We start from the raw sequence: 21,112 nt of genomic DNA on the forward strand, positions 1-21,112 counted from the left end.
TAGTCTGTCATATCACCTGCTTGGACACTGCTTGAAGATGTACATTTCTGTTAAATTCAGAACTGGCTTGAATTCTCAGACTTGAGTGGAGCCTCACATGCGCTAAATAGCTGAGCACATTCAGTTGCTGAAGCTATTGTGATAGGTGTTACACAGCTGGACAGTTCTAACACACACAACTCTGAGTAAGTGCCTCATATCTTGGCCCTGCCTATAACCTAGCATCCCATGATGCTTGACATTCGTACAGTACTCTGAGTGTTGAATATTTTTCACTATGCACTTACAATACAGCAATTATCCCAGCTCTTCTGAGATGAGCATGTGTACTGGGATATGGGAATGCAGGGGGGAAACAAATGAGATACAGATTTGCCTAAGCTATGGTCAGAACTGGGGTTAGAACACCAGCATTTTTAGCTCCCAATTCATGCTTATATTTAGGCCATGCCTCTCCCAAATGCAACACACGGGTACTCTTCTCCCTCCCTCCCTTCTTTCTGTCTGACTTTGTTGATTCCTTTCTAAAATTTCAAACAAATAAGGAAATTTAACTGTGCAACCTTGAATTTTTTAACTTGGCATTTCTTCACTTACATACTCAAGTCTGTAACTAATATAGTACAGTGTGGGGGGTGTCAATAAATACAAAAATCTACACTGGTGTAACAAGAAGGGGCATAACTGAAATGCAAGTTAGGCAGTAGAAATGCACAGGTTCCTTATCAGTGTTAACTTGCCAGACTGCATGTCTCTTAGATCAGGCGGCATTGTCTAGGAGATTAAGTGCTGGGACAGAAATCTGAGTATGGGAATTCTGATCCTGACTCTCCCACCCTCCTGCTTTCTGCCCTGGGGCAAACCTCAAATGGAGATGAGTACCTCACAAGGGGTTTGAGTGTTAAACAATGTTTGTATAGTGCTTTGTGGTATGTGCTGGGTTGGCCCCCTCTTAACACTCCTTATGTGGTTAGTCTGGGCTAGTGACACTCAGACCTCAGTGGTTCAGGAGCCAAATTAGCAATCAACATTACCCAGAAGAGCCACAGTGATGCTAATTCATTGTTTCATTTACTATAGTACTGTACATTCATATTTAAACAGCATGACAAATATTTTGGTTTTACATATATTACAGCAAAATGACTGGCTAAGTATTTTATCAAAACAATTGGTTAATATCCTTGTAAAAGCATCCTGATTGGTTTATTAAATCCGTGTTTTAATAATTGCTGCAAAGAGTTGCAGGAGACCCATTACAGAGCCCCTTGCTGCTCCAGAGTCACTTTCTGAGCATCACTGCTCAAGGCTTTCCTTGTGGTCTCTGCCAGAGCTGGGAGTTTGAGGACAGACAGAGCTGTGCTCCTAGTCCTGTGAAGCACAGCACTGTGTTCCCCCTGATTTGGGGGTAACAAGAAATCTAAACCAACGTGGAATCCAGGCTCAGCCACTCCTGTAACAGGATGACTTGGGGATCCCTCCCACACACGTAGGGTATGCCAGGGCTGTGTTGGGCTCCACAGATCAATGCAGCGGGATCAATTGTGCAGGTCTCCACTAGCCACTCAATCGATCCTGGAAGTGCTCTCTGGCAGACATAATAAATCCATTGCCCCCCAAAAGAGTAACGCTGCATTGACCACAGGGCCATTCCCTGTCAACGCAGCACAGTGGAGGTGCCGTGGTAAGGGAATGTTAGTCAACGGGAGGCGTATCTCCCTTCTGTCACTGGCAGTGTGGGCCACGCCTTGCTATGTGAAACTGCCAGTGGAGCTTGTGTACCCCAAAGGATCCTCTCACTGCCCCTCTGCAAGGCCACTCCTGTGCAGAGTGGTGTTACCCTGGTAGACAAGAGTTGGCTATTTTCAAGGAAGGATGAGGGATACAGGCCTGCCCAGAACTTACAAATCTAGTCCTGTTGGTGCTGCTCTAAAGCTTGGTTTTCTCCTCCGGACAGAAATCCTTCGCTGTGACTGACCCAGTTAACTAAGCAGTACACGTTTCCTGAGACCCCAGTCCCCCTGCAAATAACATGATAGCTTTTGTTTACCTGGCATTGGTTGTGCTTCCTTCCTCCCCCAGAGCCAACCTGTGTGGGTGCTGGAGCACTATGATTCCAGTGCTGTTGTTCATAAGCTGGAAGGCGTTGCACGGCTTCCACTGCCAAGGACAAGCTTTTGGTCACTTTTTCTCTCCCAGCTACAAACAACAATTCATGTGTTTTTCTTTCTTGTTTAGGTCTCTGTCAGATTGCTCAGAACAAAGTAGCAGTCCTTCTCCTAGCTGGTGGGCAGGGGACGAGACTGGGTGTTTCTTATCCCAAGGGAATGTATGATGTTGGGCTGCCATCCCACAAAACGCTTTTCCAGATCCAAGCAGAGCGCATCCTGAAACTGCAGCAGCTGGCTGAAAACCAGCATGGAACCAAGTGCATCATTCCATGGTAAGGGGTGTGCATCGCCCGTCCATCCTGATAGTAGCCTGATCTGTCTGCACTAGGGACCTGGGAGAGAGTTCTAGGTTCTGGGCCTGGCTTTATTTACTTTGTGTGAACTTGGGCGAGGAACTAATCTCTGCCTTAGGTCTTTCCTACACCAAGGCAATTGGCAGCGGTATAACTACATATCGCTAGTGAAGATGTGGTGTATGCCTGTGCCCATGTCCAGTCAGGCCTATGTTGATGCTGTACTCTCGGTAAATGGCCAGGCGAAGCTGCACTGCTGTGGTGTCTGCTTTAGAGGTTTGCACAGGTGATATGGCATAGATGCACTCATGTTGATGTGAATTGTCTTAATATAGCAAAAACAAATAGTCCTTAGCACCTTAAAGATTAACAAATTTCTGCAGGCATAAGCTTTCATGGGCTGCAACCCACCTTGTCAGATGCGTCTTCGTCAGACGAAGACATCTGACTAAGTGGGTTGAAGCCCACGAAAGTTTATGCCTGCAGAAATTCCTTAGTCTTTAAGGTGCTACAGGACTTTGGTTTTGCTGTATACAGACTGACCCTGCTACCCCTCTGGAACTTAATGTAGCTGTGGCCTGAGTCTGCCCATCTAAGTTGTTCTGTAAAGGTGTTGGACTGAGTGGAAGACTCTCTATCCTGGCAAAGCATTGAGTGTCTCTTGTAACTCAGTTAAGGTTGCAAATGGATTTCCCCTATCAGCCTTTTAAGGGTATGTCTATGCTACAGCGGTGCAGCTGTGGCGCTGCAGATGTGCCACCATAGATTTATAGTGTAGATCAGCGGTTCTCAACCTTTTTTTTTTTTTTTTTTTTTTTACAGAGTACCACTCGGGTCAGGTACAGTCGGGTCAAGTACTGGTAAAATTCCAGGGTTGTGTGGAGGGATCGATGCCCTCCGCCGAAATCCTGCCGCCGTTTCACACTTTTCGGCGGCAGAGAGGGTGGGACTTTCGGCGGTGGTGCGGTTTCTCTGCGGCGGAAAATGGATTTCGCGGCGGGGGGGCTTTAATTCGGTGGCAGAGTTTTTTGACCACCAGCGGGGAAAGATTCGGCGGCGGCACGGTTTCCCGGCGGCGGCAGCGGGGTTTAGCGGCGGCGGCAAGGGGGGGGATTTGGCGGCAGCGGGGTTTAGCGGCGGTGGCAAGGGGGGGGGATTTGGCGGCAGCGGGGTTTAGCGGCGGCGGCAAGGGGGGGGGATTCGGCGGCAGTGGGGTTTAGCGGCGGCGCGTTTTCCATCGCGTACCGCCGAGCCGTCTTCCGCGTACCACTGGTGGTACGCGTACCATCGGTTGAGAACCCCTGGTGTAGATGCTTCCTGTGTCATGTAGTTAAATCTGCCTCTGAGAGGCAGTAGCTAAGTTGATGTAACACTGATGTTCAGGGTGAGAAACTTCCATAGACCTGAGTAACGAAGCTAGGTCAATCTAATTTAAGTGTAGGCCACACCTCAGTCCACTCCCTTTTGGGTGGGGGAAATCGGTATCTGCCATTTTCTTCTTTCTTGGTCTAAGCTTGTCCTCCCAGCTTTGCTCAAGAAGGATATGGCTTGTGACCTCTGTGGGTCACCACTCGAACGGGTAGGGGTGATACAGCTTTTCAAAGAGCTGCTCTCCAAGTCACATCAGGTGTCTGACTCCAGGAGGTATTTATGGGTAGGCATGCATGGCAATTAAAAACCCCATGGCTGGCCCATGCCAGCTGGCTCAGGCTGTTTAATTGCAGTGTAGACTTCCAGGCTCTGGCTGGATCCTGGTCTCGGGGACTCTGAGGTGCAGGGTCCCACAGCTTGGCTGCAGCCCAAGCCAGAATGTATACACTGATTAAATAGCCCCACAGCCTGGGCCCTATGAGCTTGACTCAGCTGGCATGGGCCAGCCAGGGGCGTCTAATTGCTGTGTAGACTGAATATACCTCTTTGTTCACACCACACACACTATTGGCATAATCGTTGTACAAATTATGCATTGCAAGGTATCATTTAAAACGGGTTCTTAAATCTTTTTGCTGACCCCACCTTTGAAAATATTTCAGGCTGTGGTAATTCCCCCCCAAAAGTGATAGCAAATTACTGTATATACTCATAGGAGCATAGTCGGGGTATTGCCACCTTACTTCTATACTGCTCCTCTCCAGGAATATATTTTTTGTGATCTTGTGAACTCTTCCCCCCACACCCCCCAATATAATAACGTTGCCAACCCCCTTTTGGGTCAGGACCTCAGTTTGAGGAACACTGATTTTAAAAACTCATGACTTGCTGATCAGCAATATCATGGCAAAATACACATAGCAGCATTATATGGGACATTATTTACACAGGCTGCATTCATGACCAAAATTCTGTTTCCCAGAGGTCTTGGGTGGGGGGAGGGGGAAGGAAGCCAGTTCCTCCAAGACAAAGGGCAAGCTGATGCCTTAGCCAGGTGTAAACAAGGTGGATGGACCATTAGTTGCCAAGTGACCATTCTTTGCAGGAAAGGGGGCAGGGGCAAAAATCTACCTCTTAGCGAAGAGGAGTTTGTCCACACACTACCTTGCTCCCAGCTGGAACCACTTCTGGAGGTTGAGGAACCCCAGTGGCCCAGCCTGTCTTCCTCTCTGGTGCTGTGGCCCTCCAGGGATATTAGTTGGTGGCTCCTTTATGGAGGCATGAGCATGAGCAGGTATCTGGCACAGTTCACCTGCCTTCCTGATACCTGCCCTTTCTGTGGCATGAGGGAGACCCTGGCACACACCTGCCTTGAGTGTGCCAGGCTGCAGTCCCTCTTCTGGCTTCTCCTGAGCCTTTCCCTTTGGTTCTGGCTGCACTTTGCCCTGTGCCTCCTTATTTATGCATGCCCTATTTGTGGCCCTCCAAAGTCATGAGACCCCCAATCAACCTCCTCCTGGCACTGGCTAAGGTGGCCATTTATAATACCAGGAGGAGGATGCTGGATGAGGGGGTGCTCTGTGACTGGGGGGTTTGTTTCCGTTCTTCCCTTTGATTACACACCCGGGCAGAGTCTGCTGGCTCTCTTGATTTCTGGACAGCACCCACTGCTCCTCTAAGGTTTCTCTGCTCCATCCCCTTCTGGTTCCCTGATTATGGCCTTGGGACCTCACTCCTAGCCCTGTTTTTTATTGGTCATCTCCTGCAATCAGTGTCCTGGATTTAGTCACTTCTCCCCTTAGGCTGGGGGAGGGGCCTGCAGCCGTGGGTGGGCTTGTACCTGCCCATATCCTGGAATTCAGTAGTTGCTCCCAGCTGTCAATACTTCTCAAAGAGGGGATAAGGCTCTTGAAAGAAGGGGCGGACACCCCTCTCTCTCCTTGCCCATAACATTTGCTTCACCTAACGAGACAAAGGAAGCAGCCACTGGACTCTGGGGAAGGGTCCTAAAGCTTGGTCAGTAGAACCTCTGGAATCATGTGGCAAGAGAACTTTGTTTTGAATCCAATTGTTGTAAGCGTTTTACCTCTATTTCTTGTAACCATTTCTGACTTTCATGCCTCGTTACTTGTACTCACTTGTTAACTACAGAGAGTTTTAACTTATTTGACTGTTTTATCTAACTGAATGTGTTCAAGTTGAAGTGTCTGGGTAACTCCATTTAGGGTAACAAGTTATGTGCATGTTGTTCCCTTAAAGGAATAACACTGTTTTTATACAGTCCAGGAGGGGGCTGGGCAGTACAGGACATAAGTTTCTGGGGGAAATCTGGGACAGGAGTGTGGTGGGGTCCCCCTATGTTAATCTTTAAGGCTGGTAAGAGCCAAGGGGTGGCTGGCTACATGGCTAGGATTGCCTTACAGGCTGGAGGTTACAGCGGCGAGGCATTGTCAAGGGCACCCCAGGTTACAGGGCAGGGGTGACACGACTACTCATTGATCTGGGATTGCACCCTACTATGTCACACACACCCAATGAGAACTGAAGGTGTAAACAAGTAGCTTTGGGTTTCCCTTCCATGGCTTCTGTCAGATGTGGTACTGCAGGCACCCTTAGCGGCTGTGAAGAAAAATGGGGGAGAAAAGACTTTTTATGTTAAAAACTCAGGTAAGGGAAACCCCTGAGAAAAGCCATGAAAATTCCCCAGATCACCTTCAGGCACACCTTGCCTAGACGAGGGCAAAAGTAAATTCAGCTACCAAGTGTTCTCTGCACACATTGTGGCTTTCTTTGTGTAAAAGTGCCCCTGGCCCAGGGGCTTTCAGAAACTTCCAGTTAGTGGCATATCTGGGTCTATGGGGCATTTCCACCATTTCTGCTGGGACTGAAAGGTGTAAAGGGGGATCACTCCACCTGCCCTCAGTTCTTTGAGGTGGCTGCTCCTAAGATAGGTTCATCCCGTTTCTTCCCCAGTCAACTTAGTTCCCCCTCATTGGTGGTTTCTCTGAATGTGACAACTCTGGTTGCAGGCACTACCTGTGGCCTTGCCTTAAGCTGCTTGTGCGTCCTCCCTTGGCCCTCTGGCATAGTCTCCCATCTTGTAGTTTGTCCCTGCTTGGCATCTGACTGGGACATTCAGGAAGGCCAGTGTGAAGTACAGGCGTAGCATATTCCTGGTGGGCATGGCGAGTGTTTCTGGAACCTGAGCCATAATCCCTTTAGGTCTCTGTTCTGCCTCTTCAAGCAGAACTCCAAAAGATCAGGAGACCCCCTCTGGTTGCTGCTGAAGGAGACTCAAAGCCCAGTGAGCCAGCAGCATCTGATCCTACTGTTTGACAAAGGATCTTCCAGCCAAGCTACCTAGCAAAGCATTGTCCAAACCCCAGGCCTCACCCTGCTCAGTGAGCTCTATGAAGGAGTGTGCTATCAAACAGTGTAGACTTGGATTGGACTCTGTGTTGGGCTTGTCATCAATACACTTTCTCAGCCAAGGTGAGAAGCAGGCTGGTGTCCCTGACCCCAGGTCACCCACACTCCCACTTGGTGTCATGAAGGCTTGTCCTCCTCTTGGCTATAATTCCATAGAAGATCAGGACAGCTGAGACCTCTGATGCTATTAGGCTCAGCCTTCCTTCCTTGTGAGGGTAAGAGATGCCGTTCCTCCTGATCTTTCCTCCAGCATCGGCGCCCCTCCTGGGGCATTGGGTCTTTCTGCTGGGGAACCTGCTGTCTCTCGCAGTCAGTGGAGGTGTCACATTATGCAAGGTCTGTGCTGAGGTTCCGTGCTGGCTGGAGACAGCTAGCCCTTACCTTCTCTCGCTCCAGTACATCAGATTGCAGCAGATCCAGCTTCTCCCTGAATGTGGCCTAACCATGTCTCCTCCCACTGCTTAGACCCCAGCACCATTCTCATGACTCCTTAGGTCCCTGACATGTCCCATCAGACAATTGCTGCCAAGCCTCCAGCTGCAGAGCGCTCCCAGGTTGGGAGGCCACCTGTCAGAGGTGAAATTGATGTGATTCATTGTTAGACTTGAATGAGATTTGCTCTGTGATGCAACATGACCTTTGAGGATCCTGTTCTCTGTGGCTGGAGGGTTATATGTGGGCTTCAAAAGGAATCCCATGGGGATAGGATAGGATGGCTCTGGGGAGCAGAGCTGAGCAATCCTGTGTGTCTCCCTATTCATCTGGATTTTCTCATCTCACTGTGGCAGGTACATCATGACAAGCGGCCGAACAATGGAATTGACAGAAGAGTTCTTCTTGAAGCATGACTACTTTGGCTTAAAGCCGGAAAATGTGATCTTTTTCCAGCAAGGGATGCTGCCTGCCATGGGGTTTGATGGCAAGATTCTTCTGGAAGAGAAGGGCAAAGTTTCCATGGCCCCAGGTCTGTGTTGTCGGAGCCCATGAGTGGGGGCTTAGGGGCGTGAACCTCTCCAGCAGACTGGATTCAGCAAGGTGCTGAATGGGACATCAAGCGATCGTTCTGCTGGGAAGGTCTCTAATGCAAGATCTTGAGGGTAATAGGGATACGAAGCATTGAGGAGGTGGAGTAAACCCAGGTGGGATGAAAGTTGGTTCTAAACCCATCAGACAAATGGATCACCATTCCGGTCAGTTTGCAGGTGTTCTTAGATGCAGAATTGTTTTGTTTGAAAGTTCTGTGGACCTTCCAAAATGTTTCATGCTCTGTGCAAAATCCAGCAACATCCCCCCGCTTCTCCCTGGGTTTCCAGTATCGCTTTGGCTGATCTTGATCAGAGGGGTGCCAACTGAAGAGGCGGGGGGGGGGGGAGAGGAGAGGAGAGGAGAGGAGGAGCTTGTTCAACTGCAGAGCAGTGATGCTGCCTCCCTGACCCCAAAACATCTCCTGGGGGGACAAGTTAGACTGTAGGAAAACAAGTGGGACAACTCACCCTAGGATTTTTTGGGGGTGACATGTGCAAAGAGTGATTCTAGGAAACAGCAGAGAATTGCTGCTAATGCTCAGATCGGGCAAACCTGCCCTTTCGGAAAGCAGCTTGCACAACTGGTGTCACTAAACATCTAGCAAACAGTAAATGCCTGCATCTGTCCCTTTCCAGTTAGATGTGGCTCTACCAAAGCCAGGCATCTTGCCTACAAACCAGGGAATGTCCCTCTTAGTAGTCTGCTTGTACACCTAAATAACTAGGTAGAGGGGATGTTTGCACAGAGCAGCTCCTTGCGCCCTGTCACTCATTCACCTTCTTGAGTCTCCGTGCTCGTCCAGCATCCAAAGAGCCCTGCTTACCCCCCAAGTGATCAGTGTGGAGGGTTTGCAGGGCTTTAGTAGTGATGAGGGGGCTCGATGTCTCCTGGACCTATAGGAACAAAATCAGCCACTGTTAGTCCACTCCTTCCTGCCATTGGTGCCCTGCAGCCTATGGGAAACGGGCATTTTTATTGAGCTGAGCTGGGTCCTTGCCCCAACTTGGCATCTCAAGGGTTAGACTGAACCCTAGGATCCTTGTCATTCCACCCTGAGTACCTCAGTGCCCCGGCTGCCCCACAGACACCTGGCTGTGTAATGCCCTCTCCCTGGTCCCTGCACACACCGCTCCTGCTAGGACTAGTCTTCCCCTCCCCCCAGAACTGGCAAAGCCTGGCCCTGGCCACACGGGGTTCCTGGCTCAGCCTCTACAGCAGGGTCACTTGGTGCCAGGCTCCAGCCTGAGGGATGGGGTGGAACTGGGCAGCAGGGGAAGTGGGCACAGCAAGGTGGCAGACCACAGGAGAGGATATTTGGACTAGGGGTGGGCTCACTTGGTGCCAACACCCTATCCTGGCCCCCCTTCCCAGTGTCTGGTCTGTTCCCCTGGCAGCTCCCCTCAATCTCTGGGAACTTGCTACTCCCTGCATGGCAGCCAGCTGGTTCCTGGCTCAGGTACTTGCCCTGTCCTGCCCTGCCCTATGGTTCTGGTGCAGCAATGTCTTCTCACCTCTCCAGACGGCAATGGGGGCCTGTACCGAGCCCTGGGCGCCCATGGCATCGTGGTGGACATGGAGCGACGAGGCATTGGTAGCATCCATATGTACTGCGTGGACAACATCTTGGTGAAGGTGGCTGACCCCAGGTTCATTGGGTTCTGCATACAGAGGGGCGCGGAGTGCGGTGCAAAGGTAACGGGGCTGCAGGGGTGGAGAGGGCACCCTCGTGTGCACAGGCACAATTGTCATCACGCCATTGGTTGGCATTGGCAGCTCATGCCCCACCCAGGCCTTCCGGTCCCTCCCTCACTGTGGTCTCTGCAGATCCTAGTGGGGCTGGGACTGAGCCTACTGCAGTGAACACTGGGGCTGTTTTCAGGTTGCAGCCAATCAGGGGTTAGATGTGATGTGCGCCAAGCTCTGGGCATGGCACCATATGATGCCACTGGCAGGAGACTGCACATCTCAGTAATAGGGCAATCTCTCTCCTCTCACATAAATCGATCGCCGGCTGAACAGCTGACAAAGTCGATGTTTAAACTATAATCCCTAGACTTCAGCTTCAAGATGTCCTTGTGGTTAAGAGGCATGCACCGTGGTCATGAGCTCTTGTGTCAGAGCCCATGCATCCAGGCAGGCAGCAGTGTCTATTTGCACATGGTTTGTATTGTGCAGCTTTTCTCAAAGTGCTAGATACCAAATTCTCTAACATGAGGTTTAGGTTTTGGAGGTTGAAACTCCCGAGAGGGTGGTATTGACTCCCTGGGCTGCCCTGATCCAACCCTTGCTTCCGTGTTACTTTCCCAGTGTCTCCTTCTGAATAGCTAAGCCATTTGAGCTTGCCTGATGTTCTGGAGCAGGTTGGGCTGCTCTTGCTATTTCAGGCATCAGCTCATTAGGGGAGACACCTGCTCTGCTTGTGTATTGCAGCCAAAAACTACATCCAAAACTTTGAGGGCTGCAGAGTTAATCACTCAAATTAGGAGTTGCTTGTACACTCTTAATGCAGTTCTCTGCGTATGTGTGATAGCTGTGAATTACTTCTCACACACGGCTACCAGAGGACCCACCTCAGAGCATACAGGATGGATGGTGCGCATTGAAGGGGGTTGAGGATTTTGTCCTCATTCAGTGCATAGCCCATGTGTTTGCTGTTCAGCAACAAATCCTGCCCTAAATACAGCATCAGTTACTCTGGACTCGCACCCTAGTGGCTGAGTTCTGTGCAGACATTACTGAATAGGGTGGGGTGTGTCACCTCTGAGATGAACGGGTGTTAGCCCCATTTTACAGCTGGGGACCTGAAGTGCAGATTAAAGCCAAGTGGCAGCTGAGGGACTGATTTGAGCATGGGCCCTGTGTGACTCCCCCTTCTCTGAAACCACTCCACCATTCTGCCTGGATAGCAGTCAGACACCTACCCTTGAAAACTCCAGCCTAAACTGTTCAGCAAATTGATAAGCAGCTGGTGCCAGAATTGTACAGGGGGAAGGGGTGGGCAACTGTAACAGTGTTGCTGCTTGTATGGTCTAAAACAATCTAACAGGCTCCAGTAGGGCATGAGAGGAGCTGGGGCCTGGCAGCTGCTGATCCGTAAGCAGCTTGTCCAGCTAAAACCCTGACATCTGTAAACTTCCTGGGCTATTTAAATAATTGAAGGATTAATTCAGAGGGCTGCCAGGTTTTCAGCGCAGTATCCAGGTAAAGAACACGTCCACTTCAGTGCTTCTGGAGCAAGCTCCTCCCTTGTTGGAGACGGCTAGGCTGAGCAGTCAGGGAAACTTACCAGTCCAAGCAAAATCTCCATAAACACTACTAAGCACCCTACCCTACACTGCCTTTGCCAGCCGCTTGTCATATCCCTGTCGCCTGGCTTTTTCCCTTCTGCGTCTCTGGCTCGTGTTCCACTTGCGCACAAAACTCTGGGTTCTTTTTCTCTGCTACTCAACCCCTGCTGCACCACTGGCTCCTCCATTCAGGGCTCAGCACAGCACTTCTCTCTCTCCAGCAAAGGCTTAATGCTTTTAAACCCCCGCCCCCCCGAACAAATTCTCACCTGCACTGTCTCTTAGCAGCAGGTCAGAGCTGGGGTAGCTATTCCTGTCCTGGGGTGAGGGGAGGCTGCTTGAGTGAACATTTTAGCTCACCTGGCTGCTCCCTTTGGAGAACGGTGTCCCTGATGATCCACAGCGGCCTGGCTCTACGTTCTATGGGCCCAGGGGGCCTATACGCTCCTCTCTGGAGCTGGATATAGTTCCCCACTGTTCACCTCCCTCAGAGGAGGGGGGATCTGGAATGTGCTGTTCCTGGACTTAGCTGGCCAAGGAGGCCAGAAGGAAGAGGCCTGGCCCAAGGTAATGGGTACCCAGTGAAACTGCTGCTCTCCCCTCCCTCCCAATGAGCCTGGAAGAGGAAGGCTGCAGGGGTGTAGCTCCAGTGGCCTGGAGGGTGAGGTACATGCCCTCTCTGACAGCAGAAGCAATGGCTTATAGTTAGGTGATAGAGCACACCTCTCCTTTCCTCCCCTCTGCCCATTGCACTTGTATGTGGGGGCAGTGGACAGAATGGCTGGGATTATTAACAGAGTAGAGGACGTATTAGGCTGGCAGGCGGCCCCAAAATCTACCAGTCATAATTTTACAATGAATAAAGACTTAATTAACTGGTGCTGTCAGAATTCCAGCTGGGTACCCTGTAACCCTAGGCTGCTGATGTTCTTGCTCAGCATGTAATGCTTCCTGGCGATGTCTGGTGCACAGAGCTGCCCCTTTGAAGTGCTGGCTCACAGGGAAGAACAGAGCAGCTAGGGGTAATCCCATGTCTCTCCTCGACTTCTGTCTATGGGGAATACTAAAATGCAAAGGGTTTCAAGATCTTGACTTCCTAGGGGCTTCGCCATCCCATTCCCACTTTAGCTAATGGGAAGAGCACATTACAGTCCTCTCTGCTGCTTTGGAAAATCTCTGCCTTGAAGAGTTTGTGCCTGGCTGCTAGATGTCTCTAGCCAGTAACAATTCATTGTTCCTGTGCTGGGCACTGGTGCCGCTGATCAGGTGCTGACTGCTAATATGAAGCTCAGGTTCACTTTTGAACCCTATTTCTTTGACTCTAAGAAGCCAGAATCTCCAGGTTCCCTCACAAAGCTTACCATAGAGGAGCAGTATTTTAATATTCCCCCTTTTAAAAAAGGCAAAAACATTTAATGTTAAGCTGCCTTTAGGGCCTAGGTATTGTGCCGCAGTTGCATGGTTGAAAGCGTGTGCAAAAACGGGATTTCTTTGAAATAGCTGCACAAATTCCAAAGCTGTTCCTCTGGATCAGGGTAAGTTCTGTGCATCTGGGGTTGTACAGAGCATTTTCAATTGGACTTTAAGTGTTTGGCCAGTGAGGCTGGAGCCTAGTGCTTAGTGAGGGCTAGCTGCTTGAAAGCTGTCTGTCTGCAACATCTGTCTCCTGGTCGTCATGGAGTTTCTCTCACTTTCTCCACACTGAAGGAGAGGAAGAAACTGTGCTCAAACTCCACTGTTCAGGCTGAGACCAGGCAAGGAAAACTTCCTCCAAAAGCAAATGTTCTATCTTCAAGTGATTGCTCATGTCCATTCCAATATAGGTGTGTGCATGCCACAGTGCACGGTTCCCAGAACTTTTTTCCCCTTAGCAGACCCTGTAGGGCCGGCTCTGGTGCCCCTGGAGTGCCCTGTGCATTCTGCAACACATGAGGCACTGCTGGCCCCGCGCCCCCTCAGACTCTTCTTTCCGCCCCTGGCGGTCAGATGGAACTAGCACTTGCTCTCTGCAAGTGCCATTCCCCTTCTTTTATCTCTTTGTTAATCAAAGTACCTAGTTAGTTTAATTAGTTGTGTTGTAGTTTAGGAAGAAGTCCCTGATGGACTTGAGGTGGCCGGGCTATGTCCTGGATGCCTGGGTTTAACCCTCCCCTCCCCATTTGGTACCTTAAGTGCCTGGGGGGACAGCAGACAAGAGTAAGATAAGATATGCAAGGCTTTTAAACGGTGAGCCAGAGGCAGAGAGATCAGGTTTAAAGCCTTGCTCCTAGTGCAGCGCTCCGCTCTGTCTGGGTCGTCCTGCTCCCCCTTGGTGCGGAGCACATCGTCGGCACAGAGCAGCATCCCCGGTGCCGACGACGAGGAGAGCGCATGGAGTGCGGACACTCCTCTGCACCATGGGACGCGCAGGGTCGAGGACAGAGATGCACCAGCCATAACCTGTCAAGTCCCCTCTGGGTCTGCATCTCTGTGCAGGGGTCTACCCCTGACTCCTCGGAGTGGGAGAGTGCCCCTGCCAATGCGGAGGTCTGGCAGCAAGAGCCTTGTTGGTTGGCCTATGCCACCTCTGCCGCTTCTCCCCCTCTTCCCCCCACCACCACCGAGGGTGAAGGTGCTGGGATCCTGGGACCGTCAGCACCGGATTCGACTCGGCACGGAGCCCACGGCGAGGTGAGCACATGGAGCGCGGCACTCCCCTGCGCCATGGGTACGGGCAGGGTCGAGTACTGGGACGCATCTGAGCAGGGAGCCACCCCCAACTCCTGGGAGTGAGAGTGCCCCTGCCAATGCGGAGGTTTCAGGTGGCAAGAGCCTGGTTGGCCTGCCTACGCCACGTCTGTCCCTGCCGAGGGAGAAGGGGCCGGGGTCCCGGGACAAACCTGCGTAGGGTACCCCGAAGGGCGGTGGAGATCCCTGATCTGGAGAGGAAGATCTTCTGCCAGACGGCCACGGGGGCTAGAGTGAGGACGCTCCCCCAGCACGTCGGCGGCGCTGCAAGTCCTGGGTGCCGAGGCTCCTTTCCCCAGTACCGAGCACCCCGGAGCAGTACTGCGGCCCCAGGCAGTGGCAGGGGACTCCCAGCAGTGCTGCGGCCCCAGGCGGTCCTCGTCATCCTCCATGGTGGAGGCAGCGAAAACGCAGTCCCCGGCGTGGGCACAACACCCGGGACCAAGCATGGCCGCCTGTGTAGCGGCTCCGGTCCCACGGGGGGGGGGGGCATTTGTCAGGATGGCCGGCGCCCCTGTAAGGTGTCCAAGCAGGCGGCACAGTCAGCTCCAGCTGGGCCCTGGGGTCAAGGGCCTTATTGGGCCCTATGGAACACCCAATGGGACCATGGCCCAATCTACTCGGCTAGCAGGGGTACAGTCTGTGCCCTGGCACAGTGCAAGGGCCATAAACACCGCTCCTCAGCCGAGGAGTCGGACCCCGTGGAGAGACCCACTACGGGTGCATCCCTTGGGCAAGGGGTGCACCCGCAAGACTTGCCTCGGCAGTCCTCTTCCTCCTCCCCGGATGAGGCAGTCTCCAGGGATCACATGGCTCCACTGGAAGATTTCAGGGCGCACCAGGAGCTGCTCAAGAGGGGGTTCCCTACCTTGAGGTTGGATTCCGCCATCCTGCATGGAAGAATCATGGTGGCTAGGGCAGCGCTCCAAATGTCCAATGACGCTGCTGCCGTGGTGGGTAGGGCCATAGCTCCTGCCAGTTCCATGACGAAGTACTCATGGCTGCTACCCTCAGGCCTGTCCAGGAGGTGCAGCAATCAATCCAGGACCTTCCCTTTCATAGGTCGGCCCTCTTCTCCAACCGCACCGCTGCAAAGCTGCACAGCCTGAAGGTCTCCAGGGCCACGCTTTGCTCCCTGGGCCTGTACACGCCCCAGGCTTCCAAGCAGCAGTCACAGCCCAGGCGCAGCAGTGACCAGGACCTCCGCATAAGCCTCTTTCAACCCTACAGAAATATGGACAGAACTAGGGGGTTTGAAAGATGGGCTTAGCCTCCCCTTTTTCCCCCCAGCTCATCCTCAGCTCCAGCAGAGGCCCCCAGGGGGTCAGGCAATCATAGGAGACAGTGCGATGGTGCGCCCAAAGGTGGCGCCCTTACTGCTCTCCTGACCCATCCCACCCTGCCCTGAACAGGTTAAGGCCCTTCTATCCTAAGGGGTGCCCCCAAGGGTCTGAGTCCCATGCTAGACCTGCATCCTCTGAACAAATATATCAAAGACTCAGGTTTCGCATAGTCTCCCTAGCCTCCATAATCCCTGCCTGGATCCAGGAGACTAGTATGCTGCCCTCGTCCTACACGGATGCATATTTTCATGGGTCCATCCTCCGGAGCCACAGGTGCTTCCTCCGCTTCACAGTGGCTGGCTCTCGCTACCATTTACAGCCTGCCCTTTGGCCTACCTTCGGCTCCAAGGGTGTTCACCAAATGCGTGGCAGTAATGGTGGCCCGGCTGAGGCATAAGAGTGCAAATCTTCCCTTACCTGGATGATTGGCAGGTCCAGGTTCCAAGTGCAGGAGAGAGTGACCCTCACTTGCTCCACTTGCAGCAGGCTGGGACTGCTCATAAACGAGCAGGAGTCTACACTAACCCCAGTGCAACACACACAATTCATGGGGGCCACCCTGGACGCTTCCCAGGCCAGAGCCTTCCTGCCTCAGCCACGTTTTGGGATGTTGGTCTCTCTCATCTCCAGCTGCACCGAGGCCCCATGACAACAGCCAGGCACTGCCTACTGCTGTTAGGCCACGTGGCGGCCTGCATGTGCATAGTGAGGCTAGCTCACCTGAGGCACAGGCTGCTTTGGGCATGGCTGGCCTCGGTATATGGGCCGAGCAGACACCCACTGAATTGGGTGGTCCAGTATCCCACCTGCCCTAGCCTCCCTAGACTGGTGGACATTCCCCAGGGCAGTAGGGCAGGTCATTCCTTTCACGGAACTGGTCCTGTCAGTCACCTTAATCTCCGACAGCTCGTATGTGGGATGGGAGCCCACATCAGTGCCAACCTGAGCACTCGGGGGCTCTGGTCAGGGGAGGAGCTCAGCACCATTTGCCTAGTGTGCAGGCTGTTCCTCTGATTCCTCACGGGCAGAGTGGTGCAGGCGCTGCCAGACAACACCGCACCCATTTTTACATAAAGAGGCAGGGAGGGGCATGCTCCTCCGCTCTCTGCAAGGAAGCTACCTGTCCATGGGGCTTTGCCGTGAGGCTCGACTCCGCTGGGCTGCCTTTCACCTCATGGGGGTGAGGAGCGACAAGGCGGATCGCCTCAACAGGTCGTTTCTACCCCACCACGACTGGTCGCTGCACTCGGGTAGTGACTGCGATCCTCCAGAAGTGGGGTGTCCCACATCTGGATCTGTTCGTGTTGGTTTGGAATGCGCGGTGCCAAGGCTCGGCTTGTGCTGGGGTCATGAGACTGGGTTGGTTTCAGATACGTTCCTCAGTAATGGGACTGGGACCCTCAGGTATGCGTTCCCGCCCACTCCACTCCTGCCAAAGGTCTTACTGAACATAAACGGGGACAGGGCAGATGTCATATTCACTGCTCAGGCCTGACAGAGCCAATGCTGGCTCAGCATGCTGCTGGACCTTTCATTCACCCCACCCATGGGATTCCCGAGGCAGCATGACCGTCTCTCCCAGGACCACAGTCGCCTGTTGCACCCGGTCCTGGATTCCCTGCAGCTCATGGCCGGGAGGCTCTGTGGCTGATGGAGGTAGAGGGGCCTGCGCGGTGCAGGTCCCACAACTCCTGCTGGGCAGCAGGGACCCTTCTACACAGGTCGTGTATCAGGCTAAGTGGATGTGGTTTACCTCTTGGGCGGAGTCCCGGGGCATTCCACCAGCCTCTTGCTTCTTCAGGCAACCCTGGAGTACTCCGGGGTCTGGTGCTGGCCTAGTTGACGGTCCACTTGGCAGCTATTTTGGCCTTCCATCACCCGCTAGCGGGGAGATCCCTGTTCTCCCATCCCATGTTGGTCAGGGTGTTCAAGGGGGTGGAGAGGCGGTATCCCCAGGTCCGCAACCCGGTGCCTCCCTGGGATATCAGCCTGGTCCTCTCGAGACTCATAGGGCCCTCCCCCTTGGAACTCATGGCTTCACGCCCTCTGCCGCGCTTCATGGAGGGTAGCCTTCTGGGCGGCCATTACCTCAGCTTGGGGGGGTCTCCAAAATTAGGGCCTTGACCTCAGAGCCCCCTTTCACACTATTCTATACTATGGATTGATTTCCCAACCTCGCTGTAACCACGATTGATCTCTCCCTGTGTTTTCCAAACCGTGGTCTGGGTTTGGAGATGGCATTCACTAGACGCGAGACGAGCCTGGCCTGTTACATCGAAGACATGGCCGTTCTGGAAATCGGCGCAGCTCCTCGCCGCCGGGGGGGGACACACCAGATGAACAGATCACCGGTTTCCACCCAGCACATCTCCGCGTGGATCATATCCTGCATCAACTGCTACTATGAGCAGGCGACTGTGCCACTGCCGGGTGTCATCACAGCGCATTCACCCAGAGCTAAGGCCTTGTCTGCAGCTTTTCTGGAGAGTGTGCCCCTGCAGGACACCTGCAAAGCCGCCACCTGGTTGTCGGTCCACACCTTCATGTCCCACTACACCATCATTCAGCAGGCGAGAGAAGACGTAGGATTCAGCAGAGCCGTGCTGAGGGTAGCTCACCGGTAACTCCTACCCACCTCCGAGGTATGGCTATTTAATCACATGTATTGGAATGGATATGAGCAATCACTCGAAGATAGAAAACAGGGTTACTTACCAGTAACTGTTGTTCTTCCAGATGTGTTGCTCATATCCATTCCACACCCACCCCCCGTCCCCGCTGTCGGAGTTGGCAGAAAGAAGGGACTGAGGGGGCGTAGGGCCGGAAGTGCTTCATGTGCTGCGGCATGTGCAGGGCACTCCAGGGGGCACCAGAGCCGGCCCCATGGGGTCTGCTAAGGGGAAAAAAGCTCCGGGAACCATGCACTGTGTCGTGCACACACCTATATTGGAATGGACATGAGCAACACATCTCGAAGAACAACAGTTACTGGTAAGTAACCTTTTCAGGGGGCAATGAACATTTGAAAATAATGGGTTATAATGGAAGCCCAGACATAATATAATACCCGATGCACATTCCCATGCTTCTGGGACCACATGCTATCTCTGTGGGATAGGTGAACCTGGACCCGGTTCTTATTCTTTTCTGAGTTTTCTAAAGGCAGCTGTGGACTGTTGTGTTGCAGGGGGTGACCTGTGGCTGTGTGGCTGGCTGAAGTAATGTCTCTGAACTGTTTCTCAGTGAACTTGGTTCTAGTTAAAAAAAACAAAAACAAAAAAAAAACTCCTAACTGGCCTGGCCTTTTATCAGCCAATTGAACATCAACATCATAATGGGAATGTAGACCCTGTCATAGCTGCATTTATTGAACAGCAAGCCTTTTAGAATAGCAGGGAGGCAAGGACTCATGCATAGATGGGGACCTACAATTGCAATTCCTGGCTTCTCTTCCCATTTCTGCCCTAGAGTTGGGACTACATCCAAAGTTGTAAGGAAATGTGATTTTTATACCTGCTTAGTTTAATCAGTGCAACTTTGGGTGTAGACATTCTTGTATCTGTTTTTAAATCTGGTTTAGGCTTAGCTTGAAGTTATAAACTTATATCTGCAAGCTAACCCATCCCAATAATTTAAAACCAATAGATGTGCTAACACAAGTTGCTCCAATTGATCTAAACCAATGTCACCTGGAGCAACTTGTGTAGACAAGCCCTTGCTGTGTGACTTGGGCTTAGTCGCTTCACATCTTTCTCAGCTTATTTACCTGTAAAAATGCCTTTCCTCACCGTGCTGGGGTGAGATTTAACCTTGTGATTCCTGCATGAAAGGCACGGAGTTATTTGTGCCAAGTCTGTGCCCCTTTCTCCCGTGGTGTAGTAGGGGCGCTATGGGCATTCCATTGCACGTTCAATATCCAGACATCACATGGTAGCAGGCACCCCCAGCAACTGCAGCTTTGAATTTGACTCGTTCTCCTCTCTGTGCACCATGTGTGTGGTGCAGCTGCTTTGCTAGGTACAGACTACGTGGGTGTGAGAGGAGCTTCCTCCCCCACAGTGGCAGTGCTAGACCCCATCATCCCCTCAAATCACTTGTGATCTGATTCTTCACATTGTACCAGAATGGCCTTCAGATTCCCAGCAGGCGAGGAGACACTGCTTTTCCCCACCCCTGTCCTCATAGGTAGGCCTGTTATGGTGTAGTTCTGTGTGGGGAGTGCCCTGGATGGTGGACACTCAGCGTTACCCTTTAAGACTCTTCTCTAGGGCCACAAGGGGCTTCCCAGCCTCCCACTGCCACGCATCAAATATGCTGGGGGCTGTAAAAGTGTCTGCCGTGACTTACTGCATCCATCTCTAACGAAAGATCTCAGTGGAAGTGCCTGCAGGGCATGCCTGCTTCTGCTCGTAAGTAGCAGAGAAGCCCCTTGTGCCAGCCATTTTTATTTGCACCTAGCCACTTCTGCTGAAGAGCATGAGGGGGAGCCAGCACCAGGACCTGCAGCCTGAGGAAAGCTTGTCATCGTGTCTCCCACCCCCCCTGGCCACCAGGCCAGGTTTTCAGAAAGCCTAACGTAGTGGACAAGTGCCTTCGAATTCCAGCGATGGGGCTGGATTCTCTAGCGCTCACTACCTGGCTGAGCTGCCAGTTGCCACAGGGCTGGCTGAGAACTGCCACCTTAGCAGATTAGCCTGGTGGGCAAGGCCTGCTGAAGCGTGGCTGGATGGTCTCACTCCACTCCCACACATCTGCTGCCCAAAGGGCAGGCCCCCCCCTGCTCCGTTTTCTCTCCCCAGCACCATGTCCGCTGATGATTCTCCATGGGCACTGCAAGCATGGAGCATCCTGCCCACTGCCGCAGCTGGTTCAGCGGTTGTCTGTCCTCTCATGGCCGGAGCTGGCCATAGGGGTGAACTCCTTTCCTTCTCCTAGAAGAGAAGTCTGCTCCTGGGGGAAGGAACCAAAGGAGTGGGTAGCATGGGAGGGAGAGGGACAGATGCCAGGGATGCACGTGCAGGGGACAAAAGGCTGGGTGAGAGGCAGAGCTGTAGAATGGATTGGGGTATAGGGGGCCGATTTACTCTCCCTTTTTTCTAAGGACAAAAACGTCACCTAAAAATTGCCAGGGCAAAAGCTGTGAGCCCCTGTGCAAGGGGCTTCCATCCATGCCCGTCTGCACTGGCTGGGCTAACCCCTTTTCCCCAGGGCCAAATGCCCTTGCAGCTGAGTTTCCTGTATGTTCCCTGGCAGGTGGTGGAGAAGACCAACCCCCTGGAGCCTGTGGGCGTGGTGTGCAGAGTGGACGGCATGTACCAGGTGGTGGAGTACAGCGAGATCTCCCTGGCCACGGCACAGAAACGCAGCCCCGATGGCCGGCTGCTGTTCAACGCAGGCAACATCGCCAATCACTACCTCACGTTGCCCTTCCTGAGAGACATTGTCAAGTATGGGCACGCTGGGTG

At 52.6% G+C, this 21,112-nt stretch overlaps 1 protein-coding gene across 2 annotated transcripts in view; it reads left to right on the plus strand.

Moving 5' to 3' along the window:
* UAP1 (UDP-N-acetylglucosamine pyrophosphorylase 1) overlaps nt 1-21,112 on the plus strand; it is a 34,747-nt gene that overhangs the window by 2,412 nt on the left and 11,223 nt on the right. For both annotated transcript variants that reach the window (XM_067532545.1, XM_067532546.1), the window contains exons 2-5: nt 2,239-2,443; nt 8,053-8,228; nt 9,810-9,982; nt 20,901-21,094. In XM_067532545.1, the coding sequence (XP_067388646.1) occupies nt 2,239-2,443; nt 8,053-8,228; nt 9,810-9,982; nt 20,901-21,094 (748 nt within the window). The remainder of the gene's footprint in view (nt 1-2,238; nt 2,444-8,052; nt 8,229-9,809; nt 9,983-20,900; nt 21,095-21,112) is intronic.

This window comes from Emydura macquarii, unplaced genomic scaffold (genome assembly GCF_026122565.2).
Source record: "Emydura macquarii macquarii isolate MOO-44397 ecotype Brisbane River unplaced genomic scaffold, CSIRO-AGI_Emac_v2 contig_3287, whole genome shotgun sequence".
Classification (NCBI taxonomy): Eukaryota; Metazoa; Chordata; order Testudines; family Chelidae; genus Emydura; species Emydura macquarii.